Genomic DNA, 27,745 nt, shown 5'->3' with positions numbered 1-27,745 from the left:
TTCCCTGGGCCGTGTGACCTTGGGCAAGCCCCTTAACCTCCCTGAGCCTCTGCTTTTCCATCTGTGGAAAGGGAGGGTGGTTTCAAGGGTGAATTGAGCTCCTTAGTGTAGGAACTCAATACATACAGTGATGATTGTTATTGTTATTATGTGAACACTCTTCTTAAACTATAAACCTTGCATAAATGTGAGGCAAAACACTGCTGTCAAAAAAAAAATTTTTTTTTTAACAAAATGCTATGAAACTTGGAGGAAACCACATCAACCAGGCCCAAGAGACAGACCAAACTCTCAAAGCAATAAAGATGAACATTTTCTGTTTTTCGCATAGAACAAGCACATTGCCGTTAGCCCTGAATCTGGAAAATTGGGAAATTGGGATGAAGATTTGTAGGCTGTCCAAGGGCTTCCAGGGGCTGGCCTGGCTGTGAAGGATGCTCAGGCAGGGGTGGAGGGCTGGAGGAAGATGCTGAGAGCTTGCCCAGGACGCTGGCAGAGTGGTGTCTCTGCTTTGGAGGGTGTTTGAGGTCCTTTTCGTCTTTCCTCTTCACGGAGACCCTGAATCCTTCCTACAACTTTGGAAGGGAGGCGAGGCCTGCAGCTTAGTCCACCTCTCGTCCTATGGAGAGAGTGGGGAGACAGGCCAGAGCTGCTTAGCGCTCTCCACGTGGTGTGTGGCTTATCAGAGGTTCTGCCATAAACCAAAGAAGAAGAGGAAGCCTGCCCCACCTTTGAACAACAGGAACACCCTCCGATCACTTAATTCTCTCCTCAGAAAAATAAAATTCACAATGAAATCTCTTTGTCACGGAAACTGAAATCCAAGGAAACTGAAGTCCAAACACCTCCTTCTCCAATTTTTATTCTGCACAGTCTTGACCAGAATAAAAATTCTGCTCTCGGTTTTTTTCCTTAGATGTCAGGCCCTCTCAGATGTTGGGGTTCCTACAGCTGCAGCTGAGGAACCATCTCCTACATCACTGGGGGTGGCCCTGTCACCTCCTCCAATGTTGAATTAACCTGACCCTGAGTTTCTGGAGCATCTTGCTTTTCTGGGATCAGACTCAGTAGGGAGTGAAGAATCTCAGCAACAGCCAGAGGTTAGAATCTACAAGCAAACTCCGCTTTCCCTGGCTGTCATCCCTGCAAGATGATACTCCAGAGCCCTGCTAATCCAGACTCACGATGCCCTCATCATGCGGAGAGTGACAGCGAGCGACAGAGCATCCCAGGTGGAGAAAAGCCTCAGCCCTTTCAGAGGCCAGGTAGTGTAGCATCAGGGGCCACTTCCTCTAACCTGGAGGAGAAACCCTGTACATACTTGGCCTCCTCCCAAGGACAGAGGCATTAGGGATACTTCCATCTTCTGAAATTCTTTAGAGAATTTCAACCGTGGCAGTCGTAGGCCTTAGGCCCTGCCTGGGACCCTCTCCAGGCACGATTCTGCATATTTTTAATGACTAGGTACCTATGCTCCTAGTTGCTGGCGCCCAGTGCTGATTGGAGTGTGGGCTCTGCCCAGGTCACATTCTCCACCCCTCCTATGCACAGGAGACCCCACGTTTGTAACGGGTCCATTCCCTACCAGGCCATCTGTGCTTTTCTCTGCATTTCTCTATCCAGTAAGTTCTTAAGGTTGGGTTATGGGGCTCATTGCTGCTGCCCTGGGCACTGCTCTGGAATCCTCCAGGCTTTGTAATTCAACAAGTAACCGTTAACCATCTCTGCTGCACAATGAGCAAGGTTCTAAAACTGCAGCTGAGAACAAGACAGACAAGGTGGCTCTTCCCACGGGGCTTCCAGGCTAGTGACCGAGATGTAAACATATCTGTAAGGTGAGTAGTGCAGGCAGAGGCCACAGACAGGGGACATGTGAGAGTAACAGGAGGGGACACAGATGGGGAGGTCAGGGACGCCCCGGGGAGCTGACACGTGTGACAGAGCATCCCAGGCAGAGGGAACAGCGAGTGCAAAGGCTCAGGGGTGGGAAGTTCTAGTGTGTCTGAGGAGCAGGAAGCCAGCAAGCCAGGGGGAGGCGCTGTCCTACCGGCTGGAAGAGGTCGGACAGATGGGGCTCCACCCTGCAGGCCTCTAGAACTGGGCGGAGTTTGATTTTAACCAGAGAGCAGCAAGAAGCTAGGAAGGGTTTGAAGCTGGGGTGTGAGATGACCTACTTTCCATTTTGAAAGTTTTCTCTCACTTCTGAGTGGAGAGGCCTAAGAATTCTTTTTTTCCCCTTACATCTGTCTCAGTGGAAAACCATTCTTGGGTTCCTAAGCAGAAGCTTCTGGAACCAGTGCCCCCAGGAGCGCAGAGAGCGGCCAGTGCCCTCTGCCGTGTGTTCCTGCGGCCCGTCCTCAGCCTCTGGACTCTTGCAGTTGCGGGCCTGGGAGAGTTCAAGCCACCAGAGCCGTCCTTTGACCTTCATTCCTGCGGCTTCCACTCCACTCTGTTCCACCCCCACCCCCCACCCCCCACCCCCGCCCACCGCTCCTTTCAAGCAAGCCCAGCTGCGTTTTTTAAAAATAGAAGTCTCTTCCTAGGATGGCTCTTCTCCTTCCCTTGTACATGCGGAACCAAGGCTGTTTGTGGGGTCCAGGGCCTACCTCTCTTTTCTCCTTGGAACCTTCTGGGTTTGTGGCAGGTACGAAGTCAAGTTGGGTTCTGGGTCTCAAACATAATACTCTGTCCGCCTTCACTCCCTCCCCGTGGGGAATGCCGGCCAGGGGACGGCCTGCCACGGGCGTCCCCCACAGGCCTGGATTCCACCCACCTGCCCACGCCATCCGCTCTGCCTTGGAGTCCTCCCAGCACTTCCCGGAGGGTCCTGACTCTGCACGTTTCCAGGGCTTTCCCTCTGCCACATGGCTCCCCACCTACAGTCACCATGTGGCCTCCACACCTTCTCTGCCCAATGCTCACCTGCTGGCCAAGGGGTCCACGCTGACTGCTGCTGCCCACTGTGGCTTTAAGGGCCCCCAGAGGGGTGCCCTGCCCCCGGCTCTCCAGGGAACATCTGACAGTGCTCTCTGAGATCCTGCCTCTGTCTCTGTTCAATCTCTCCAGGATCCGTCCCTTTGAGGAACACTTCCAGTGCCTCCAACCCGTTGCTCCTATCTTGAGAGACTGGCAGCCCCCTCCTCCCTTTTCATCTTTGTCTCTGTGCTCACCCTGCCCTTAGGGAATCCCTCCCTTGCTCCACCTCAATCACCAAGTCTTCCTTCATTTTACTTTCATTTTTCTGCTTTAAATCAGTCCTGTTTCTCCTTGAGTTTTTCTCCCGCTGAGCACAGGCTCCGGAGGCGCAGGCTCAGCGGCCATGGCTCACGGGCCCAGCCGCTCCGCGGCATGTGGGATCTTCCCGGAGTGTCCCCTGCATCGGCAGGCGGACTCTCAACCACTGCGCCACCAGGGAAGCCCTCCTTGAGTTTTTAAATGAAAGTCTTTTTAAAAAAACTTTTTGGGGGGAGGGGTGGTAACTTCTTATTTTTTATTTAGCCCCCCCAAACTGAAAATAGAGTGAAAAACAGTTGAAAATTGAAAATTGCCTAATGTCATAGGAATGTTGACTAAAAAAAATAATAATAAAACCTTTTGGATTGAGGTTTAATGTAATCCAGTAACATGTGTAAAGGACAGTAATTTTAAATTCACAGCTCAGGAAATGTTGACCCGGGTACAGCCCTTTTGACCACCTCCCCCATCAAGACAGAACGTTCCGTCCCCCGGGAACCCTCCTGCTGCTTCCTGTCAATACCTGCCGTCCCCAGAGAGAATCCTATGCTGACCTCGTCCACCGCTAATTTCAGCACAGAATCTTTTAATTCCCTTCTTGGTCTCTGAATTATAAAAATTCCACTGAGTTTTCCTCTGTCTCAATTTGTAAGAGACAATGTATAACGATTTATCTCCTATATAATAAGGGCCCTCACACTTTTCGTCTGGCCATCATAAAGCCCTTTTCTATCCTTTGTGGTTAAAACCTCTGAAGTACACAACAAAGATCAGAGCTTATGAAATAAAGCATCCTGAAGGCATCTAAGATATGTCCGTCCCTTGTAGGGCGGCCAGCTCATCCCAGCTGGCCTGGGACTTTGCAGCTGTTCATAGTGAGCGACCCTCAGTCCCGGGCAAACCGGGAGGTTGACCCCAACCCCTGTTCTCTCCGTGGCCACAGTTCAAAGCAGACAGGAGGAGCAGAGCCCCGTGGGGCTATTAACTCTGCACCATCTTCCTGTGCCTGACACTGTTTAAAGGCCCCCAAATGTCAGATTCATTTTTTGTAACTTGTGTGGAACTTGGCTGTCTTTGCATTTGAAACTCTCAGCTTCCAGCCCTGAATGAAAGACAGGATCGCGGGGAGGGTGGTTTTATAAAAAGGAAAAACTCTTCCGGATTCGGCATCCAATGCTTAGCACTCCAAAAATCCCACAGAGGAAAACTCAGCTAGAGCTCGCTGCAGCCCAGTGATTCTCAACCCTGACTGTGCATCAGAATCACTGGTGCACTTGGGAAAACGCTCCCCACTTCTCCAAACCAACTCGGGTGGGGGTCGGGCTGGGCTCTGATCTCTATTCAAAGGCCCCAGGCAACGTTGGTGGCAGCCAGGCTAGTGATGCTGAGAATAAAGCAGTACATGTGGGCAGAGTCCCAGAGGCCGGCCTGACCCCAGGAAACAAATCTCTCTCCGCCTGGACAGCATGAGAGTCTAGCCAAAGGCTGTCGTGACCCCTACAATCAATCTATTTTCTGGCTAATCACAGCCCCAGTCCTACGCTTGTGAGTCCAGCCAAAGCCACTCAGCATTCCAAAGCTTGGCCACATCTGTGGCCACATACAGCTGCTGTGGCCACAGCAGGCCAAAGGTCGCTTCTTTCTCCTTTGAGATCTCATTGAATCTGGTGGCTTTAGATGTCATCCAGCGGCTGGGGACTCCCGAGTCTCTAGCCCAGGCATTGCCCCCCCTGCAGCTCCAGACTCCCACACACTGCCTCCCTGACAGCTTCATGCTTTGCTCCACACGGGAAGCTCAGGCATCTCCACACTGCAGCCCCGACCCAGCTCCCCCCAGCCCGGGCCTCTCAGGCTTCCCTGCCTCGGGAATGACACCACCATCTACCTGAGCTCAAGCCCAAACCGATGCTTGTCTTTGCTCTCAACGCCCTCCTCTGACCCATCAGCAAGCCCTGTCTCTCATCAGCCGCCACATCGTTGGCTGCATCCTCCCACCTCTCTCCAGGAGCCCAGGCCCTGACATCCAAGGGCTGGGAGCTGAACGAGCCTCCTGTCTCCCTCTTTCCACTCTTGCTCCCCTCAGTCTATCTTTTATCCAGAAACCAGAAAGGTCTTTTTAAAAATGCTTTACTGGGGACTTCCCTGGTGGTGGAGTGGCTAAGAATCCACCTTCCAATGCCGGGGACACAGGTTTGAGCCCTGGTCTGGGAAGAACTCACACGCCACAGAGCAACTAAGCTCGTGTGCCACAACTACTGAGCCCACGCACCACAACTACTGAAGCCCATGTGCCTAGAGCCCGTGCTCCACAACAAGAGAAGCCACCACAGTGAGAAACACGGGCACTGCAACAAAGAGTAGCCCCGATCGCCGCAACTAGAGAAAGCCCACACGCAGCAACGAGGACCCTACGTAGCCAAAAATAATAAATAAAATAAATTATTTTAAAATGCTCTATTGGTTTATAATTTATATGCCATAAAATTCACCCATTTAGAGCAGACAATTCATGTTGTCTAGTATATTCACAGAGTTGTACAACCATCATCATAATCTAATTTTAGAACATTTCATATCCCCGAAAGAAGCCTTGTAGCCCTCAGCGGACACTCCCCACCCTCTCTCCTCCCCTTCCCCACTCCAGCCCCAGGCAACCACTAATGTACTTTCTGTCTCTGTAGATCTACCCATTCTAGACATTTCACATAAATGGAATCATACAGTATGTGGTCTCTGTGTCTGGCTTCTTTCATTCAGTTCTTTCATTCAGTATAATGTTTTTGAGGTTTGTTCACACTGTAACACACATCAATGCTTCAATTCTTTTAATTGAATAATACCCATTGTATGGCTAGACCACATTTTGTTTATCCACTCATGAATCGAAATCTGGGTTGTTTCTCTTTTTTGGCTACGAGAAAGGTCTTTTTAAAAACAAATTACATGTCACTCCCCTGCTTAAAACCTTATGATGGTCTCCCATCATATCTAAGTGAAACTTGTTGCCATGGCCTGCAAGCTCCTTGATGACATGGCCCCAGGCTCTGTCACTAAGCTTTTCTCCTGTCACTCTCCCAATAACTCACTCTGCCTTCTTCATGTTTCTTGAACACACCAAGCTTGTTTCTACCCCTGGGCTTTTGCCCAGAAGAGGAAACTTGTTTCCTCTTCCCTTTGCCTGGGATGCCCTTTCCTCCTTTCTCCACAAAGCTGGCCTCTTCTTTTCACTCAGGTTGCAATGTAAGTGTTACCTCCTAGCTGAAGTCACCTACCCCCGCCTGTGTCACTCTGTAGCACCTTGTTTTACCCCTTCGTGCTCACCATTATCAAAAATTATCTTCTCTGTATGTTCATCACCTCTCTCCTCCTACTAGAATATTTAGCTCCAAGGGAGGAAGTACCCTGTCTGTCTTCTTCGCTACTGTGCTCCTGGGACGTAGCATAGCTGCCGGCACAGAGTAGATACTGAGTTTGTTGAGAGGCCCACGGGGTCCAGACAGGTAAAGCCACTCCTGCAACGGCACCAGAAGCCTCAGTTTTCCCAAGTGACACTTTGCTCCCATTTGGAATGCCAGTCCTATTACTGGCTGCCAAGATGTTAGTGTTGGGTCTGAGGCGAATCACCCCTCTGACTCTCCAAGGTCTCAGACGATAGGGGAGAAACACAGAGCCACGTGGCTCTCGCTACCCCCCAACCTCACTCCCACCCCCACCGGTTTATTATCTCAGTAGAGCTAGTGTAGAAAATCCTAATTTCATCTTACTGCCTGGAGAGTGGCAGAGCCCCTGCCGGAGAGAGACCCGTTCCTGGTGAGCTGGCCCCGGGAGACAGGAAGTAGAAAAAAAGAGGATGCTTCCAGAAGGCAGGCGGGTGTGGTTGTGCGTGTGAGAGAGAAAGAACCACGGCCAGGGTTTGAGGCAGTGACCCTGCCACCAAGGCTACAGCAAGGCCCGGCCCTCCCTCCTCTTCCAGTGGGCGGGTGGAGTTTGGGGAGTATTTACACCGACCCCCCGGCTCGTAGAAGCGGAACTCCTGGGCCTCGAGGCAGAAGCAGGGATACCGTGGGCAGGGAGCCGCCCTCAGCAGTCTGAAGGTGCCTGGTGGTGCAACACTCCTCCCTTCTGGTGACTGCATTTTCTCCAGGATGAAGTCCAAGATTTCCACACGCTGGGTGGAGCCCAGCCTGTCGTTCCTGCATCCTCTCCCTTCACACCACCCTCAGTCCCTCTGCCCAGAACCACTGGACTACGTCCTCACAATCCCATGGACACGGCCCAGGCCTTTGCATCTGGTCTTCCAGTCCCTGGAATGCTCTTCCCAGTGCTCCGGCTGGTGACCTCCTGAACTCAGGCCCGCCTGGACTTCCGCTCCGTGAAGCCTCTCCTGACCCCTCCCGACAGTCAGGGGGACCCTCCCCTGCGTACAGCCCTCTTGCCGAGCACTCACCTCCAGGGAGTCAGCGTATCCCTGGAGGATACTTGTCTAGAAGACCAGACTCCACTTTCTTCTCCGATGGATCCCCAATGCCAGAACAGAGCACAGAAGACCCTCAATAACTATGTGTTGAATGGGTGAATGAGTGATGCCCCTGCTAACCGGTGAGCTCCTCAAGGACACGGCCAATGTGCCACTTACCTTGGTGCCGTTTCCAATTGCTGCTACTACCAAATACCACCCTTGCCCTCTCGGGGGCCAGAGACAAGGTACCAAAGAGCTCCTGTAGGGCGCTGGCCACAACTGCCCCGCTAGCCCAATCTTTCAAGGCTCTGCCCTGCTGTGCCCTGGCCCTTGGTTTGGAGGCAAGTCCTCCAGGGAACAGAAGGACACCCAGCCCTGCTCCAGTGCCAAGGCCCAGAGCTGACGTCTCCCCAGAGCTGGGTCCCAAGGTTGACCCTTTTCCCAGAGGCTCGCCGACCTGATTCAAATCCTGCAAGCTCACCCCTCCCCTCCAGAAACCCCTTGAGCTTTGAGACACACGCCCCTCCCAATCTCAGCCGCATCTCTCCAGCCCTGGGTGTCTGTGTCTTTAACAAAAAGCAAGTGTAACAAGTAAAAGTAACCTGGCAAAGAAAACTTCCCTCATTTATTTTCCAGGGGCCTTGGCTCATCAATCTTCCCACCTAACCAGCTCTGTGCTCTGTTAGCTTTGCTTTCTGATAGAATGGAATTTGGTTTTCTAATAGCATCTGTCGTATGCAAGGTGTCCCCAAACATTAGCGGTAATGAGTTGGAAGTGGCACAGTTGGACGCCTTCGGAAGCCAACACTAGATGTCAGGCCCTCAATTGCGTCCCTTCGAGGATATGGGGCCAGAGCTGGGCCCAGGGCCCACAACTCCTGGTCCCTGGGAGGCAAATCATCCAAAAGACATGGGAATGCCCATGATGTGCTGGGTCACACATGGGCACTGGGAAGGCAGGGCCCTGCCCACATGGCACTGTCATGGCTGGTTACCCATGAAGGACAGAAGGGGTGGTAGAGACCAGCCCCTCCCCCCACTCAGTCATGACCATCCCCTGGGAGGCAAGAGATTTGGACTCAGATAGACCTGAGTGCCAGGGCTAAGGCTCCTCAATTTTATTTTATTATGATGAGGATGCTGATGTCCTTGCCTCACAGCTTGCAGGATCTTAGTTGCCCGAGCAGGGATCGAACCTGGGCCCCAGCAGTGAAAACACGGAGTCCTAACCACTGGACCGCCAGAGAATTCCCAGGCTCCTCAATTTTATAATGAGACAAACAAACCTCATGTCACTGTGTGGCTTGAGGACAAAATGAGATGGCATGAATCTCCCAGCACCAAGTCCAGCACATAGCGGGTGCTCAGTACCTGTTAAATCCCCCCTGACATCCCAGACCTGGGAGGTGCACGTGCAGCAGCGCTGCTCCCCTGGGCTCGGTGTTCTTGTCTAGAGGCTTTGGCAGCTGCTGCCCTCTCGTGGGAAATGCAGGCAAAGCCATCCCCGGCCTCCTGGGGCCTTGATATAACGGAAGAGAGGCCCAGTGGAACCAAGGTTTCTGGGGACTTGAAAGAACTTCCTCAGACTCCACTCGCCTCTATTCCCAAGGCCCTCCTCCAAGTGTTGTTCTCCGGAAAAAACTACTGTGGCCAGGGCAGGTCCCGCAGGGGCGAGCGGGTAACTCACAGCTGGTCTTGTCTTGCACCTGGGCACTACCACCCCTGCCAACCCGGGTATTTCGTCTTCACCACAACCCACAGAAGGGCCTCTTTTTTTTTTTTTTTTTTTTTTTTTTTTGCGGCATACGGGCCTCTCACTGTTGTGGCCCCTCCCGCTGCGGAGCACAGGTTCCGGACGCGCAGGCCCAGCGGCCATGGCTCACGGGCTTAGTTGCTCCGCGGCATGTGGGATCTTCCTGGACCAGGGCACGAACCCGTGTCTCCTGCATCGGCAGGCGGACTCTCAACCACTGCGCCACCAGGGAAGCCCGAAGGGCCTCTTTTGAATCCTCCTTATAGGCGAGGAAACTTGGCCCCGCGGGTGAGGGTTCAGGGCTGCACCACCTGAGTTGGCCTTACTCAGGTAGTTCCCATCCCTGATGAACTGGCAGCCGTGGCCTTCCAGCCAGACCATGAAAGGAATAGGGAGGGTTGAACTTCGGAGCTTTTCTGTTTCTAGATGACTGAAGACCTTCTAGCAAGCAGGTGGGATAAGGGTGGAGAGTGGGGTGCCCGGCGACCGCTGGAGGACGGCAGTGCCCTTCTCTGGCCTCCCTCACATCTGCCAAGAAAGGTGGACACAGGCCTGGCGGCCCCTGAGTCCCCTCCCATGAAAAGCTTCGGCTGTGCGGGTCCTCCCCACCCCCGCCCAGACCCTTCTTCTCCCAGTCCTGCGCCTGTAAGTGCTGCCGGCTCCGCCAGGCAAGATGAGACGCGGAGGCCCGCTTTCGTTTCGAGAGACCAAGTACAAGAAGGAAGCACCGACTGGCAAGAAGGGGCCTGTGGAGCAGGAGTCCCGGCGCCCCCTTACGGACTCGTGCACCCACTGAACCCGCTGTGCGCCGGACCCCGCGCCCCAGCCCGCCCCGCCCCGCCGCCCAGGCCCGCCCCCGGCCCCGCCTGCGCCCGCGCCGCCGCGGGTGAGCGTCCCCCGCCGCCCGTCCGGAGCAGCAGCGAGCCGCCGCCATGGGCCGGGCCCGGCCGGACGAGCGCGACCCGTCCAGTCCCGGCCCCGCCGCGCCGCCCGCGGCCCCGCCGCGCCGCGCCCGCGCCCTGGCGCTGCTCGGAGCGCTCCTCGCCGCCGCCGCCGCGGCCGCCGCCGCCCGGGCCTTCGCTCGCCACGCCGAGACCCAGGCGGCCGCGCGGCAGGTCCGAGCCGGCGGGGAGGGCGCGGCGGCCGGGAGACTCGGGTGGGCCGGGGCAGTGGTGGGGCTCGCAGAGGGGCCGGGCTCCGAGGGGCGGGGGGGGCGGGGGGGGCCGGAGGGCCGGGAGGGCGGCAGGGAAGGGATAGGAAAACGGGGCTCCAGGGGTCGGGCAGACTTGGAAGGACTGATGGGGGAGGTGAGAGGACTGGCCCAGTGTGAGGCAGGAGCTGGGACAGGCTGCAGGGGGACAGTGCAGATGGGTGACTAGGACAGTGCAGACAAAGCGTAGAGCAAAGGTGAGACCGAGCATCTGGACGGGCCGGGAGTGCTGGGACGGTGGGGAGGGGAGACCGGAGAGGACAATGGGTGGACCAAGAGGGTGACACGAGATGGGCGGGATGGGCCCAGATAGAAAGGGGTCACTTAGAGAGTGGACAATGGATGAAGGCTCAGAGTGAAGCAGGGACCAGGAGGGATGGGAAGGGGCACTGGGGCTCTGGGGCGTGCAGAGGTGGCATTTGCACAGATGGGCTGGGAGATGGGCTGAGAGAACCCAGGAAGATGTGGCGGGAGCTGCTCCCTCCCCCCCGTTTGGGATGCCAGTTGGGTGTACAACTGCTCAGCCCAGCCACCTCCTCCCGAGCAGGACTCGGCGCTGAAAGCCCTGGGGACAGAAGGCCTCTTCCTCTTTTCCTCTCTGGACACTGATGGGGACATGTACCTCAGCCCCGAGGAGTTCAAGCCCATTGCTGAGAAGCTGACAGGTACCGGAGAGGCTGGGGACTAGGCAGGAGGGAGCCGGGGCACCGCCCTCGGCTTCTTGGTCTGTGTCTGCTCTGAACAGAAGGGCTGCCTGGAGTAGGGGGAGGACGGTGCGTCCTGGCAGCCCTGGGGTCCTCCCAGCTCTGACACTTTCCGGCTGGTGGTTTGGGCAAGCTGCTTCAACTTGGGCACCCACACATACTCGCACACGCAAGCCTGTTCTCCTCACGTGTGACTAAAACTAGTTAACATCCCCTGACCGCCTTCTCAGGACCAGACATCGCTTTAAGCACCTCCTGTGAGTCATCCCTTTAATCTTCACAGTGCCTGTGAGATGGACACCGTCCTGATCCTCATGTGTATAGTTTAGGAGACGGAGGCGCAGGAAGGCTCTCCAGCTTGCCCAGGCTGGAAAGGTGCAGAGCCAGGATTAGGGGCCTTCTGTCTTCAGGTCCTGCACCAGCTCATTTGAAGCTTGGAGAAAAATGTCTGCAAAGTGCCCACCATGCAGTAGATAGTCAATAGACAGGAGCTATTACCATTACTGCTAAATATTAAACTCTGCTCGGGAGCTGTCAGATTCCTATCCCACCTTGTTACCCATTTTTGCCTGGTTGTAATCAGTGATTTTTATCGTAAAGATGAGGGGCTGAAGCATTCTAATGAATTATAAAATGCCTCTCTCACTGCTCCATCACCACCCTAACCTCTGTGTCCATATCTTGTGATGTTTCTTGAACTTATGATCTTGGACATCTGCTTGTTACCCAAATTGCCTGGTGTAAGTAGGTCAATAGATGGGAAAGACTAGAAAGAGACACCAGCTGCTCTCAGGCAGGTAAGCTCCAAAGGACCGTGATGGACTTTCTGTGTCTCAGGATGGGTCAGGTAGGTCAGCCACGTGCTGACCTGCTGGCCTTTGGTCACTGCCAGAGGAGGAGGGTCAGATGAAAAATGCTAATTTGCTGGAGCGGATGTGTCAGTGCCTCCCAGGGGCAGTCAGTACTGTCATGAAAGCAGATGGGCAGATACACAGCTCAGCCCTGTGTGGATTTGCTTTGACTTCTTCTTTTGCACACACTTCTCCAAGCAGCCACACAGCCACCTCCTTGTCTTTTTTATGGCCAGAGAGCAAGAGTTCCCTCATAATGACATGTTGGCCAAGCTTGCTGGGCTTGGGGGTGCTTTTAATTTTTTCACACAGATCTTTTTCTCCATCAGGGGAAAAGAGTCTCTCCCTCAATTACCTCCTAGGTCACTGTGAGTGCAAAACTGGACCAAGTTTCTGGGAGAACAAAAAACAAAAACAAAACCAGAAAAATACCAAATCTAAGCAGGAAATAGAGGCAAACAGTCCTCTCTAGTTGGTACAGTTATGTGTGTTTAATTTTCTGCTTTATACCTTAAAAGTTTTACAAGTTGTCAATAGTGAGCAAATTTTACTTGTAAGTCAGGAAATAAAACTTTTTATTAAAAAACCATAGAGCCATAAAATGCTGGGCATTATTATTCATAATTATCTATGATAACAGTTAAGTAATTGGATAAGCAAGCCAACCAGTAACGCTGCACATTCCCATTGTTCCCTTCCTCTGAGGTTTCCAGATTGCTGTTTTGAAATTTTGTTGCCTTGACTTATAAATGCAGAAGTAACCATGATTCTTTAGAACAGGGGTTTGTATCAGGAGCCACTGGGGAGCATTAATTGGGAGCACATTTTACAGATTCTAGCCTCTGAAGACTCTGACTCCGTAGGTCTGAGGGAGGTTCTGGGCATCGATAGTTTAGAAAGGCATCCTGGTGATTCTGATGATTCCTGGTTAAGAATGCACCCATTTTTTATTTTTATTTTTTTTTTGCGGTACGCGGGCCTCTCACTGTTGTGGCCTCTCCCGCTGCAGAGCACAGGCTCCGGACACACAGGCTCAGCGGCCACGGCTCACGGGCTCAGCCGCTCCGCGGCATGTGGGATCTTCCCGGACCCGGGCACGAACCCGTGTCCCCTGCATCGGCAGGCGGACTCTCAACCACCGCGCCACCAGGGAAAACCAAGAATGCACCCATTTCAATGCACCCATTCAGTCTGTCAGTCCAGTCTGTCAACAAATGCCAGGTGTGGTCTCTACCCGAAAGAGTAACAGGACCCACCCATGCTTCATTCCATTATCTATGTCGTGGGACCCGGCCCTGCTGTTAGTCACCCCTTCTGCAGTAGGCCTCATGCCTCCCTTAACTTCATCGTGACTCCCTCCACCCTTGAAAGACTACAGACTTGGCAGGTCTCTGAGCAGAAAGAGATCTGACGAATCAAGTTCAGCCACTGCCAGTCCAGCCCCTCGTACTGATGGGGAAACGGGCCACCCATGAAACAGGGAGAAGCAGGTGTCCTCACTTCTGGACCAGTGCTCTTTCTGTGACACCAAAGATGACCTGATTCCACATGCCCTGACCTCTCCGAGCAGCCTTTGCTCTCCATGAGACCCTCATGACAGGACAGGCACAGTAGCATGGGCTCCATCTCTAATGTGGGAAAACCAGAGAGGATGAGTGATTTGCCCCAAATTGTCCAGGAAATGGAGCCAACCTCACCCCGGAGCTGGGCTGAGGGAAGGGGAACAGTGAGAATGGCCTTTCTGCAGCCAGCCTGGCCTGGTGGAAAGAGCACACATTAGAGTCAGAATTAGGTTTGAGCCCTAGCCCTGTGGATCCCCAACCATGAAACCACCGGTAATAGCAATACAGCTGACATTTATTACGGGTTTACTCTGTACCAGGCCTGGATTATCTCATTTAATCCTCATAACAAGCCACTGGGCCAACCATCACACAAGCTGGTGAGGAGTGAGGCTAGGATTTGAACCCGTCTGGTTTCTAAGCCTTTGAGGAAACTTTTGAGATCTTAATGCCCCCGGAAAAGGGTTGTGGTTGATCGTAGGTTTAGAGTAAAACAGGCCTGGGTTTGAATCCTGATTCACACACTACCTAGCTGTGTGTCCTTGGGGAAGTGACTTCACCTCTCTGAGCCCCCAGTTTCTCATTTGTAAAATGGAATTGATAATACTGCCTTCACAGGGTTACTGTGAAATTAAAATGTGATATACATTGGAGAAAATGTGTATGTGTGATATACCATGTGGTATACATATGTACACATTATATATCATACATACACAATTTGTATATGTTTGATAAACGATGTGATCTATATTGTTACTTTGTTGGTTGTTACCTGTTACAGCCCCCACCCCCACCCCCATCCCTGCCAGGCCTGGCTCCCTTAATCACTGGCCAGTGTGGACATCCTGAGAGAAGTGAGGCCCTGCCATCTAAGGCAGGACCCCTCTCCAGCAACCTGTGTCTCACAGGGTCAACTCCTTCGGCCAGCTATGAGGAGGACGATCTGCCCCCTGACCCCAGCGAGGAGACACTCACCATAGAAGCCCGATTCCAGCCTCTGCTGCCAGAGTCCATGACCAAGAGCAAAGATGGGTTCCTAGGGGTAAGTTGGGGCAGGGGTGGCAGGGGGTCCCCCACAGGCGGGACCAGAGACAGAGGGACCATCTGTGTGCACTCACCTCCTGAGAATGGGTCTGTGCTCTGCTCGTCTTTCCTTCTTTCTGTCTTTCCTTCCATCTTTTATCAGCACCCTCTGTGCACCCAGTGCGCCAGGCCCTGGGGGTCCAGAAGTGGGTGCGATGCTGTCCCTGCTGTCCAGGCACACAGTCTGGTAGGGGAGGGAGGAGGGATAAGCAGGAGCCTCTGACCCAGAGTGGGGATCTGGATGGCTTCCTGGAGGGAAGGACATTTGACAGTGACCGCAGGGGATGAGGCCTCCGCCCATTGTCAGCAGGGGTAGGAAAAGGATCCGGCTGGAGGAAACAGCAAGTGCGCTAGAGACGGTGCTGATGCAGCCGCCTCCCTTGTAATCATTACTTTCTGCAAGTCAGTCTTTCCCCCCAGGCTGTGAGTTTCCTCAGGGCAAGGCCGGTGACTCACACATTTGTGCCTCCCCAGGCCCCTAGCACAGTGCCTGGAGCCTGACAGGTGCTCCACTGAGCTCCGATGAACCTGGACCTGAGGTTCAGCCCCTGGCAATGGCTGTAGGGTGGGGATGACCCTGACAAGTGCCATCCCCAGGCCCTGCCCGCCTTTCCCGCTCTCTCCCCCGGGCTCTCCTCTCAGCTTTCCACTACTCCAGATGTCCGGGCTTTCTTCCAGCTGAGAGCCTTCTCATAGGCTGGTCCCTCAGCCAGGAACAACCTTTTCTCTTTGCCTCACTCACAGCTACTCAGCTTTTATAGCTCAGCTGAACTGTCATTTCAGCAGGAGATGCCAGGCAGGCCACTGAGGGCAGAGAGAAGGGGTGGCTGGACCCAGGGCATGGGGGACACGTGCAAGGGCATCCTGGTCAGTGGGACTGGAAGAGAAGTTGCCAGATGGCAAAGGGCCTCAGCTGCCTAACTTTGGCCCTCGTTCTGCAGAAGCAAAATACCATAGCAGATTTTGAAAGGGGAGAATTCTCTCATCGGATCTAGGCTCTCCAAACTGGCAGCTGGGGAGAAAAGGGAGGCAAGAAGACCAGTTCCCAGGAGGGAGGGGGAGACAGGTGGGGGAAGGCCATGGTGATGGAGAGGAGAGGCAGCCCGGGGGATGCAGGGAAAAGAAGAAAGGCAGGGTGTGGCTACTAATGGAAAGGGAGGGAGGGGGAGTTGAGGTGACTCAGGCTTCTGGCTAGTGGCCAGGTGCATGGGGGCCCATTGCCCGATGGGGGTTGGAGGAGGGGAGCAGGTCTGGTAGGGAGGGTATGAGGTCAGTTTGGACTGTTGAAGTTGAGTTCCCTGAGAGATGTCCAGGGGGAGAGTCCAGTAAGATCTGGGTGGAGAAAGGTCTGGCACTGATGGGCTGAAGTGATGTCTGAGCAGGTGAGTCCCTCCTACAGGGCAGAGAGAACAGGGTGGGGCAGGTGCAGGGGGCCCACCTGCACTTACAGGGGAGATGGGTCCGGAGCAGCACCCCAGCCCTGCGTCCCTAGCTCAGCCCCCTTTTGCGGGCCGCTCTGCTAAGAGCTCGCCAGCCTGTGAGCGGGACCCAGCAGGCGGGCAGGCTCTGCCTAGCCCTGCAAGCCAGCCCCGCTTTGAGAACTTGCCTGTGAAACCCCTCTCCTCCCACCTCAGCTTCCCACTGAGCCCGGGTCCCATCACCAGGGAGGTCAAAGGTGGGGCAGCTCCCTGGTGGCTGAGCACCCTGAGGGGGGCCAGGCACTCACTGTCCTGGTGGCCACTGATGGTGGCCCAGAAGGGCAGGGAGGAGCTACTGAAGATGGAGCTTTGACCAGGGACCTGCATGCTCCAAGGTCCCACCTCTGCTCCAGGCAGATGTGCAGAGAGGCCTGCAAGAGTGTCTGGCCCTCATTCTCTCCCACCCTTCAGCTCATCAGACAGCAGTGGGGTGGATGACTGATGAGGAAATGGCTCAGGGAAGGCCTTTTGCCAGGTGTGCCCAGCCAGCGTGGCCCAGGCTATATAACTGAAGAAGGGTACTCTTTGGGGGTGCCCTTCCTTCCCTTTCTCTGTGGTCTCATCCTGCTCTTGGCCCTAGAGGTTTCACCCAAAGGTGGCTGCCACCTCCCTCCACAGACTTAACTCCAAACCTAAACTCTGACTCGTCAGCGGGACATTAGCCGCAGGGAGGAGACTTGGGGGGGGCGGATTAGAGAGCAGAAAGCAAGGCCGGTGGACGGGGAGAGGAAGCCCAGGGCAGGGCAGGGCACCCAGCGTTGGTCTGCTGGCTTATGTACAAGAGACAGGCAGGACTGACTGTGTGAGGCCCGGGACCTGGGCTTGGAGAGGAAGGGAAGAGGCCGTGAGAACCCCCTCACAGAGCCCCCCCTTCCAGTCCTGGGGGGCCCTCCAGCTGCCTCTGCTCCCCTGCCCTCGAGCGAGCTGTTCCAGCCTGGGCTGGGCCTGAGGGGCCACAGGGGCACCAGTTCTCTGGGCAAGGGGCCGGGGAAGGCAAGATGAGCCTCGGCTCTGGCAGGAGAGTGCCAGGCTTGAGGCTGTGAGCAGGCAGGAGCCTCCCGGGTCTCTCTGCTTCCTGGGCTTGTGGGTTGGCTCAGATCTCGAGGAGCCCTCCGCACACGCCTGGGACGTTCTCAGTGTCCCAGAGCTTCGACTTTCCTCTGCCCCAGGTCTCCCGCCTGGCCCTGTCCGGCCTCCGCAACTGGACGACCGCAGCCTCGCCGAGCGCGGTGTTTGCTGCCCGCCACTTCTGGCCCTTTCTTCCCCCTCGGGGCCACGCGGAGCTAGGCGAGCCCTGGTGGATCATCCCCAGTGAGCTGAGCATCTTCACCGGCTATCTGTCCAACAACCGCTTCTACCCACCACCCCCCAAGGGCAAGGAGGTGAGGGTAGCCCGTGGCAAGCCCCGGGGCCCTGCCCCCCAGCCCCAGCACGGCCCCTCCCCATCGGCACCTGGACCCCCAGGGCCACACCCACCCCACCTGCTCTCTGGCCTGCCTCTGTCCCCACGCCCACCTGGGCCCCAGGTCCAGAGCTGGCCCTCACCCAGGGGAGCTGGGCCCAGCACGCCAGCCCAGGTTCCACTGTCCCCCCGCCCCAGGTCATCATCCACCGGCTCCTGAGCATGTTCCACCCTCGGCCCTTCGTGAAGACCCGCTTTGCCCCTCAGGGGGCCGTCGCCTGCCTGACCGCCACCAGCGACTTCTACTACACCGTGATGTTCCGGTGAGGGGTCCTGGCAGCCCCATCCTTGCCTCCCACCTGGGCCTGGGACTCCAGGGAAGCACAGATGGGTTGAGCACCAGGAGGCAGGGCCTGACTCAAAGCCCCCAGCTCTACCACTTACCACCCTGTGGTCCCGGGCAAGCAGCTTTGGCTCTCGGAGCCTCACTTTCCTCATTGTGCATCAGGGCGGTGGTGACTTCCTCCAGGAGGAAGAGAAAAGGTGTTGAATGTGCTTAGCATGGGGCTGTTGGCCGTGATTGTCATCCACACAGAAGGGGGTGCGTAAGAGCTGTGACACCAGGTCACACACACCCTGGAGGGCTCAGAGGAGACTCGGGCAAGGCTTCCGGGGAAGGCAGCACATGAACTGGGCCCTGGAGGATGGGCAGCGCTTGGAGGGCGTCTCTTCTGCCTGCCCCACACGCTTCTTCCTCCCCCGCCCAGCCCTCTGCCCCGCACAGAGTCTGGCCAAGGGTTCCGGGCTTTGGGGCAGAAGTGAGAGGGCAGGTGGGCAGGCTCTGCTCAGCAGGGAACCTGCTCCCAGCCTGGCCCTTTCCCTCCAGCATCCACGCCGAGTTCCAGCTCAGCGAGCCGCCCGACTTCCCCTTCTGGTTCTCACCCGGCCAGTTCACGGGCCACATCATCCTCTCCAAAGACGCCAGCCACGTCCGTGACTTCCGGCTCTTCGTGCCCAACCACAGGTGAGAGCCTTGGCCCCGGCCCCAGCACCCTGCTCCCGTTTGCCCCCAGCCAGCTCCAGGAGCTCAGATGCAGCGGCCCGGAGGCCCCGTCAGTCTCTCCCCAGAGCTGCTTCTCTTGGGAGGGGCCTAGAGCTGACCCAGGAGGAGGTAGCTTGAGGTGGGCTGAGGGGGGTCATTCCATCATCTGATAGGCGCGTCCCAGGCTCTGTGTGGGCCTGGCCTGCCAGCTCTGTGCTGGGACCCAACGCAGCGGCCAACAGCCCCTCCCTGAAGATGGAACTGCCCCTCCCCATACTGCTGACAGACCTCCAACAGACCCGTAACCACAGCCTGCTCATGGCACCCTAGGCGAAGGCCAGCAGGTGGGGAGGGGCCCGGCTGGTCAGGGTCCAGGAAGGCCTCCCAAAGGAAGGGACATCTGTGCAGCGACCTGGGGGGGCTGAGGAGAGTTTAGCCAGGCAGAGGGAAGGGCACATACAAAGGCCTAAGAAGCAGGCCCTCCACACCTGCAGTTGCTACCACAGACCCTGGGGGGCCAGGGGGCGGCTCCTGGGAGGGCTCAATGCCAGTCACCTGCCTGCTTGCCTGCCTGACCTGCTCAGGGGCAGCCTCTTGTCAGGGAAGCAGGGGACGCAGAGAGTCTTAACCAGATTCCTCCCTGATAGCACACAGCCGCTTAGTGAGCCTGAGTGACTCTGTGCAGGGACAAGACCTGGGCTGAGAGATGAGGGGCCCAGAGCGAAGTCTCTGCCGTTGCACCTGTGGGCTCCGTGGCTGTGGGCAAGGCCCTGGACCCCTCCAGGCCTCAGTTTCCTCATCTGCTAGATGGGAGGCTGGCTCCTGGGCAGGAGTGAGGGGGTCATTGGGACATTCTGGGAAGAGAAAGTTGCCCCCAGGACCAGGAGCGGTTTCCTCTCAGTCCCCCGAGGGAGGGAGCATCCCGGGCCACGGGGAAAATGTGGAGGAAGGACGAGCTCTCCTCCTCCTTCCTCACTCATCAGGCAAGCCCCTGTGCTGCAGGGGCTCAGCCCGGGGTTGGAGGTGGTGTCCTGGACTGAATGAAACAGAAGGAGGGGGCAACTGCTCCTGGGCCTGTGTCTCAGGCCTAGACCACGGGACTGCTGACCGGCCCTGAGGGCACCCAGCTCACCCTGACTGCTTCACCTGCCTAAGGTGGTTGGTTGTCTGTCCTGGGGCGCCCCCAGGTGGCGGATCTGCAGGTTGCACATGCTCAGGCCAGACTTCCCGCTGGGGGAGGCGCTGATGAGCGCTGCCTCAGAGTCATGGATCGTGGACAGTGCATGAGCCATGGGTGTGGAAGCCCTTTATGAACTGTAAAGGGCTGGGCCAGTGGAGGGTGGTATGGTCGCAGTGCCTTCCGAAGAGGCAGCCTGGGGAGAGGAAAGGGCCCAGGCTCTGCCATCAGAACTCCAGTGGCTCTGAGACCTTGGGTTCACCCTGCCAAGTCTCAGCATCCTCATCCATAAAATAGGGTCAGCTGCATGCTTTCAGTGAGATAAAGTCCGATGTCTGGTCAATGGGCCTTGATGACGGTGGTGTTCTGCCCTGGCCACCCTCTCACCTGTCCCCAGGTCTCTGAATGTGGACATGGAGTGGCTGTACGGGGCCAGCGAGAGCAGCAACATGGAGGTGGACATCGGCTACATACCCCAGGTGAGCGCACAGGTGGTCCCTACCCAGGTAGGAAGGCGGGGCTCGGCCGCAGGGCCCTGCCACAGGGCCTCTCAGCCTGGCTGCAGGGAGGCCCAGCTGGCTAGGAGCCTCAGGACAGTGAAGGACAGAGCTTCTGCAGGCTGAAGCCACTGTCCCCAAAGCGGGATCCTAGGAAGCCACCTGTTCTTCCTAGCCAGCGTCTGCCATGGGCCCTCAGATGGCTTCACACTGGCTGGACACTGGCTCTGTCCTGGACTCACTGCACAGCCTTGACCAGGCCCTGCCCTTCCCTGGGCCTGTCTCCCCACCTCTGCAATGAGTGGCGTATCTTTGAGGGTCTCTCGGGGCCCCTGGAGGACTCAGGCCCCTCGCTGAGACGTCCCTCAGTGACATCATCCCTCACCGACCTCCGGCCCAGATGGAGCTGGAGGCCACGGGCCCCTCAGTGCCCTCTGTGATCCTGGACGAGGATGGCAACATGATCGACAGCCGCCTGCCCTCAGGGGAGCCCCTCCAGTTTGTGTTTGAGGAGATCACGTGGCAGCAGGAGCTGAGCTGGGAGGAGGCCGCCCGGCGCCTGGAGGTGGCCATGTACCCCTTCAAGAAGGTGAGGCCAGACAGGGGTAAGGGGTGGGTTGGGACCCCTGGGGCCGGGTCCAGAGCTGTGGGAGCAGCAGGTGGGCACTGGGCATGGGATGCCGTGCAGGGCCTGCTGCTGAGGCTGCCTCCCTGTGGGGCCCAGCCTGGGCCGGGGAGCCTCCCCTTTGCCCTTTAGAACTTGGAGGAGGCATCCCCTGGCTCAGCATCAGCCCTTCACACAGACACACAAACACACACAAACATACATGCATATGTACACACACACACACGTATATACACTACAGACACACACTACATGCCCATCACACACTCAGCCCCTGAATGGGACCCTGGCGGCACACAATAGCTTCTCTCTGTCTTGACTTGGCCCCAGGTCACCTACCTGCCGTTCACCGAGGCCTTTGAGCAAGCCAAGGCCGAGAACAAGCTGGTGCACTCAGTCCTGCTGTGGGGGGCCCTGGACGACCAGTCCTGCTGAGGTGAGGGAGGCCCTTCCAGTCTGAGGGGAGGAAGGGGGGCAGACTTCATACCTTGTGGGTGCAGGAGGCCCTGAGACCAATGGGACTCTCCTGTCGCAGTGTGAGGGACTCAGGGACGACATGGGGCGGGGTGTGGGGTGAGGGCTCGCAGGGTTCTGTGCTAAGCCCAGAGGAAGCTGCTGGACACAATTGAAAGAGCCCAGCTCAGCCATTTTCAGCCTGGAGACCTTGGCCAAGTGACTCCTTCCCTGAGCCTCAGTTTTCTCATCAGCAAGAGGGTAACGTACTTACCTCCCAGAGTTGTGAAAACAGACGTGAAAGTGCCTGTACTCCGTGCAGTGTTGCACACGAGTGAGAGAAGGTAGTGCCAGAGCCTGGGCAGCATTCACTTATTCAGAAAATTCAACGAAGGTCCGCTGGTGCAAAGTTCTTTGGGTGCCTGACACTGGGTACAAAGATGAGCAAACAATGGCCCTGCCCACGTCCAGCCAGTCGACAAACGTCCTGGGTACCTCCTGTGCCGAGCCATAGGCTAGGTGTTGGGCACCTTGCACTGAGGAAGTCAGAATGAGCCCCAGTCCTCAGGGAGCACACAGTGTGTGCAGAAGGCAGACAGTGAGTGAACAAGTACAGGCGTGGTGAATTTACACAAGGCGTGGTCCAGAGTGGCACGAGAGTGTGTAACGGGGGGTGGCGGGATCAGGGAAGGCTTTTTTAGAGAAAGTGACATAAGCTGAGACTTTGAAGGATGAGGAGGATGAGTTTGCCAAGTGACAGGGGAAGTGTTTTAGGTAGAAGAATTGTCTGTGCAAAGGCCCTGGGACACAGTTTAGTGGATTTAAGAAGCTGTCACTGTCTACAAGCCCCTGGGCCAGGTAGGCCCCCAGCCAAGTCTCAGCCCAGGATGCCAGTATGTTACTGATGTTAGTTACAACTGCCATTTATTCCGCACCTCCTCTGTGGTAGATTCTTTGAATCTGTTATTTCACCTGGATGCACTGACTGTTCTACAGTTTATGAGGTTTACTGCTGATAGAAAACCCAGTGAGACATGCAGGGTGCCTCACCCACCTGGCCTTGCCTCTCCCTGAACAGGGTCAGGGCGGACTCTCCGGGAAACTGTCCTGGAAAGTTCGCCCATCCTCGCCCTCCTCAACGAGAGCTTCATCAGCACCTGGTCCCTAGTGAAGGAACTGGAGGACCTGCAGGTGAGTGACAGGTGGGAGGGAAGAGCCCCACCTCTCAGCCCCTGGGACAGTGCTGGGAGCCGAGGTGTCAGGAGCGTGCCCAAATGTCCCCATAGAACAACCAGGAGAACCCATCCCACCAGAAGCTGGCCAGCATGCACCTGGAGAAGTACAGCTTCCCCGTGGAGATGATGATCTGCCTGCCCAATGGCACCGTGGTAGGTCCCCCAGCATTCATCCCCAGCCCCGGGCCAGGCACCATGGGGCAGAGGAAGTAGCAAACAAGGGGCACGGCTTACAGACCTCATCAGGCTCCAGGTCTGGCTCTACCACTTCCTGGCTGGTAGCTTAGCCAGTCCGAGCCTCAGTTATCCCCTGATGTCCCCTTGGCCTGCCTCGTGCAGGTGTCGGGACACTCCCTCAGAAAGGGAACCTCAACAACACTTTGAGGACCTGGCAGCAGTGGGCATGATCTAGCAGCAGAGTGGACAGGAACGTGACCTGGAAGGGAAGGCTCACCTCAGACCACTGCAGCCAGTCCTGGGCTGGAAGGGAGGGAGGGACAGGCCTCATGACAGGCAGAGAGGACCTGGGGACGCCCCAGGCCGAGCCAGGCTTCAAGACCCTATATCTCCCCAAGGGCCCCTTACACAGCGCTCACATCGCCGCGTTGGGTTCTCACGGGAGCTTTGGGAGATAGATGAGCACGAATGCTGATCTCACAAACAAGGAAACTGAGGCTCAGAGACCTGGCAAAAGCTGCATAATTAAGAAGTACAGCTGGGCTTCCCTGGTGGCGCAGTGGTTGAGAGTCCGCCTGCCAATTCAGGGGACGCGGGTTCGTGCCCCGGTCTGGGAGGATCCCACATGCCGCGGAGCGGCTGGGCCCGTGAGCCGTGGCTGCTGAGCCTGCGCGTCCGGAGCCTGTGCTCCGCAACGGGAGAGGCCACAGCGGTGAGAGGCAAAAAAAAAGAAGTACAGCTGCAGGGAATTCCCTGCGGTCCAGCGGTTAAGACTTGGCACTTTCACTGCTGTGGGCCTGGGTTCAGTCCCTGGTGGGGGAATTAAGATTCCACAAGCCGTGCAGCACAGCCAAAAAAAAAAAAAAGAAGAAATATAGCTGACTTTCAAAACAGGCACCCGCCTGTGAGCCTCAGCATCACCTGCTCTTCTGAGCAGAGCTGCCCCTTATCCTTGAAGTCCCAAGTGATGGTTAGTGTGGGACTGAGGGATGGAAGCGGGTGGGGAGCAGTGCAGGAGCAAGATCTGGGCTGGCCTGGAATGGGGGCGTCCAGTGAGGGCTTGGTGGCGAGGACGAGAGTACCAGCCAAGGGCCTCTGTCTGAAGTTCAGAAGACGAAAGGCCCGGGGGAGCCAGGCAGCTCGCACCCGTCCACAGGCGCCCATTGTGGTGGACTCGGCCCAGCCAGGGCCCGGGGTGGCGAAGCTGGGCGGACAGCGCTCTGCCTGGGCTGCGGTGGCCTGTGCTCTCCCGCTCGCTCTATTTGTTTGTCCGTTTACCGGGCACCTGCCCTTAAGGTGCCCACTACCTGGAGCGGGAGGCAGATGGGGACACACGCGTGTGGGCATTTAGACACAAGTGAGTGTGGAGTTCAGGGCTTCTGGGAACAGCGGAGAGAGGTCATGGGGCGCGGAGGCGGGGGAGGGAAAGGTGATGCCCGAAGGTGTTAGGTTTCACCTGGTGGGCGAGGTATGGAGCCCTGGAGTCAGAGGGCCCTGTGAGCAGAGGAGGAGGGGAACGGGCTGCCCCTGTTGTCCGCCATCCGCCTCAGTGGGGACAGTTGGGGCCGCAGGGGCACTGAGCCTGGCTGGACCCCTGCTCTCCTCAGCCCACCCTTCTCCCAGGTCCACCACATCAACGCCAACTACTTCTTGGACATCACCTCTGTGAAGCCTGAGGACATCGAGAACAATGTCTTCAGCTTCTCATCCACCTTTGAAGACCCGTCCACAGCCACCTACATGCAGTTCCTGAAGGAGGGCCTCCGGCGCGGCCTGCCCCTCCTCCAGGCCTAGTGCGCCTGCTGGGCAGTGAGAAGCCCGCTGGACGGGGAGCTGGACAGGCCCCTCTGCCCCAGAGCCAGAGCAGCCCTCGCACATGTCACCTTCCACCTCTCAGGCTGCCCATGGGGTCTGCGGCCATCCGAGCTTTGCCTCAGTGAAGCGGGGACAGGGGGTCCTTGGCTGACCAGGTGGATGGACCTCGAGCTCCAGCTGCCACCATCAGCCCTTTACTGGCTCCGGAAGCCACTTGGGACCCCAGAAGAGGGCCTGGGGTCATCTCCCTGGACCTCACTCACTCAGGCACGTAATCCCGGCCCTAGCAGGGCGAGTAGTAGGGAAGAGTGGGCGTGAGGAAGACAGGGCCACCCCTCTTTCCTTACCTTCACCCCCTCCCAAAGGAAGCACCAAGAAGCGCTGGCCTGAGGGTGTGGGCAGGCTGCCAGGGAAGCACTTCTGTGTGTCTGGAGCCTTCTTCCTCTCATAGCCCTGGCTGCCCTCCTGTGCTTGGTGTCCCCAGTGGAGTCAGTCTCAGCTGGAGACAGCCTTCTGGAAGCTCTGGGTAGGAGCCTCCTTCAGAAGCGGAAATCGTACTGTTCCCTGCTCTCCCCAGACCACTCAATCCAACCTAACAGCAGGGCCCCGCAGCATATTTCGGGACCTCCTGGAAGCCAGCTCTCTAGGGAGGTTTACTGTGAAGTAAGCTTCTGCCCTTGGCAAGGAGTCCGCTGAGGCCCAGGACCATGGCACCCCTACCGCCTACCCCAGCACAGGCCACAGCGGGACTGCTGGAGCCAGCGTCCCTGTAACACCTCCTGCCCCTCAGACCTCAGCTCCACGGAAGTGTAGCCCAGTCAGAGAACACGGCGTCCCCCAGAGCTGGCACTGTCCCAGCCATCAGGCAGCCAAGACCAGCCTGTCCACCACTGGCTGGCCACTGACTCTCTTTGGCCACTCTTAGGGCCTTGGTCCACATCCTGAGCTACTGACCACAGCCAGTCTCTTTTTTATACATGCAGGAAAAGTGTTTTTATGTGAACTTTCTCACAGTTTATATGTATTTTTGATAGCCCTGGTACTGAGGAGAAAGGAGGGGGCAGTGATACCCCCCAGCAGCTGCCCCATGATGGCTGGATCTGAAAGCCTAGGTGGATCCAGCTTGATGTCTTTGCAGTTGCTGCTGTGGGAAGAAACACCCCTCTCTTCCTTCTCCTCTTCCAGCTGTTTAAAAATAGTCCTCAGAGGGTCAGTATACCCCCTGCTCTATCCTTGTCCTCCACTCAGGCCCACGAGGGGCCCTTGGGCTTTTGTAAAGCCCCCTCCTCTGCCCACCCCTGCCCTCGCTTATGCCCCCTCTGCCACCCCACAGGGGGGCTCCCTCCTGAACCTGGAAGAGGAAGGAAGGCAAACATTTCCTCAGATGCACTCCCAGGCCTCCCACCTGCCACTGGAGCTTCCACACTGAGTCTTCCTCACAGACTGTCGTGTTCTCAGTGTTGTATCAAGTATTGTAATAATGGCCAGTTACCAAGAGCTTTCTCTACCTAAGGCACTTTGTTAAGATCACATGCATTTCCTCATTTAATCCTCACAACAGACGTGAGGCGGATATTAATCATTCCCATTTTGCAGATGAAGGAATTGGGTCTCAGGAAAGTGAAGTGACTTGCCCGAGGTCACTCAGTGGTAGGGTTGAGGTTCAGCCTGTGTCTTGATGTTGGAGTGTTTTGTCTTGCACTACACATGCCACCCCCCACCCCGCCCCCTCTCTCCCCTGTCTGTTTTCACTGAGGTGAGAAACAAAGCCTTTCAAACCAAAATGTCTCATTCCCCTCTGTTCTCCAGAGCAGATGAGGCGTGAGCCAACAAGCTCAGCCCAGTTCTTTGTGTCCCTTCTGGAAGGCAGTGCTTCCATGCCACTTACAGAGAGGGAGGGCACCGAGCCTATCTCAGTGCTTCCAGGCATGGGTGGCAATAGCCTGTCCCATGAGCCACCCAGTGTCAGCAGAGGCTCAGCCCTCCCACCTAGCAGGCTCTTCCTCTCACGCTGGTCTGGGAAGGCCGATGCTGTGATGAGCGACCTATACCCCTTGAAAGGTAAAGCTTGCTTGGGCTTTCTGCATCCTCACCTGATGCCTCTGCCTGACCCCCCACCATGAGCCTCAGGGCTCATGGTGGGGGAGGGCCCCAGCTGCCCTCTTTTGTCACTGCTCTGCCACTTCCCTCCCCTGTCCCTAATGTGTCCTATAATAAAATTGGAGATTAGGGTGGTTCTAAGTGCCTTTCCTTTGAGCTGGATGTTGTTCAGTTCTGTCCTCGGTCTCATTCCTCTGCTGGGATTGGCTTGGCAGATGTGCAAGGGAGCATGGCTGGAATGCCTTTGGGGACTATCTTATTTGTCACCAGAAGGCTGAGTGACTTGCTTAAAATAAATTTGTGATAGACCTAGAGGAAGAACTTACTATTTTTAGAATCTGGTGCTCTGTGTTGAGAAAGATTCTGAAGTTAAACCCATCATCTTAGAAGCAGAGCCTGAGACAGGCATTAGGTAAATTTATTTGAGGGTGTGAACTTCAGGAAAAACCTGTAATAGAAGGATTGAAGCAGAAGGGGGAAAGGAAGAACCTTGAGCAGGGATAGAGTCTCAAAGCCAAGCCTTGGCCAGATCGCAGGAGCAGGGCTCCAGAGCACAAACCACACTGCCAAGTTGAACTGGTCTCTTGTACCCTGTATCAGTCAGTCAGTGGTTTAGGGTGTAAGGTAACTTACCAGGTTAGGGCTTCCATTCTGAGAATGGGGCAGCTGTGAGTAGCCAACACAGCTGCTGGGGGATGGATTCACAGGTTGGGTAAAAGGGATCTTTGGGGAGAACCAAGGAAAGGCAACTAGAGTGGATTTGCAAGATCTGCCATTGCCCAGGATGGGAAAGCAATGATTAAAGCAACAATTTGTCAACCTGGAAAGAGGGCTGGACCTGAAAGTCAAATTTCATCATTTGAAATATGGTGGGGATCAGGGTGG

General features: G+C 56.3%; 1 protein-coding gene across 3 annotated transcripts; it reads left to right on the top strand.

Annotated features, from left to right (window-relative positions):
* The first annotated feature begins 10,342 nt into the window (after nucleotides 1–10,342).
* Nucleotides 10,343–25,728, top strand: SELENON (selenoprotein N). Of its 3 annotated transcripts, none has more exons than XM_059082591.2 (12): nucleotides 10,343–10,561; nucleotides 11,204–11,321; nucleotides 14,685–14,818; nucleotides 17,507–17,719; nucleotides 17,938–18,062; nucleotides 18,626–18,763; nucleotides 20,356–20,437; nucleotides 20,856–21,044; nucleotides 21,411–21,516; nucleotides 22,612–22,724; nucleotides 22,820–22,921; nucleotides 24,569–25,728. In XM_059082591.2, exons 1-12 carry the CDS (start codon nucleotides 10,379–10,381, stop codon nucleotides 24,737–24,739), a joined length of 1,674 nt encoding a protein of 557 aa, XP_058938574.1. In that variant the 5' UTR covers nucleotides 10,343–10,378; the 3' UTR covers nucleotides 24,740–25,728. The 3 variants fall into 3 exon arrangements, with proteins under 3 accessions (XP_058938574.1, XP_058938583.1, XP_066870684.1); XM_059082600.2 differs by having other exon boundaries at nucleotides 24,553–24,709; XM_067014583.1 differs by lacking the exon at nucleotides 17,507–17,719.
* The last annotated feature ends 2,017 nt before the right edge of the window (nucleotides 25,729–27,745 follow it).

The sequence above is a fragment of the Kogia breviceps genome, chromosome 1 (assembly GCF_026419965.1).
Source record: "Kogia breviceps isolate mKogBre1 chromosome 1, mKogBre1 haplotype 1, whole genome shotgun sequence".
Taxonomy (NCBI): Eukaryota; Metazoa; Chordata; class Mammalia; order Artiodactyla; family Physeteridae; genus Kogia; species Kogia breviceps.
The sequence above is the reverse complement of the archived record's forward strand: the minus strand, read 5'-3'. Positions and strand labels throughout refer to the sequence as shown.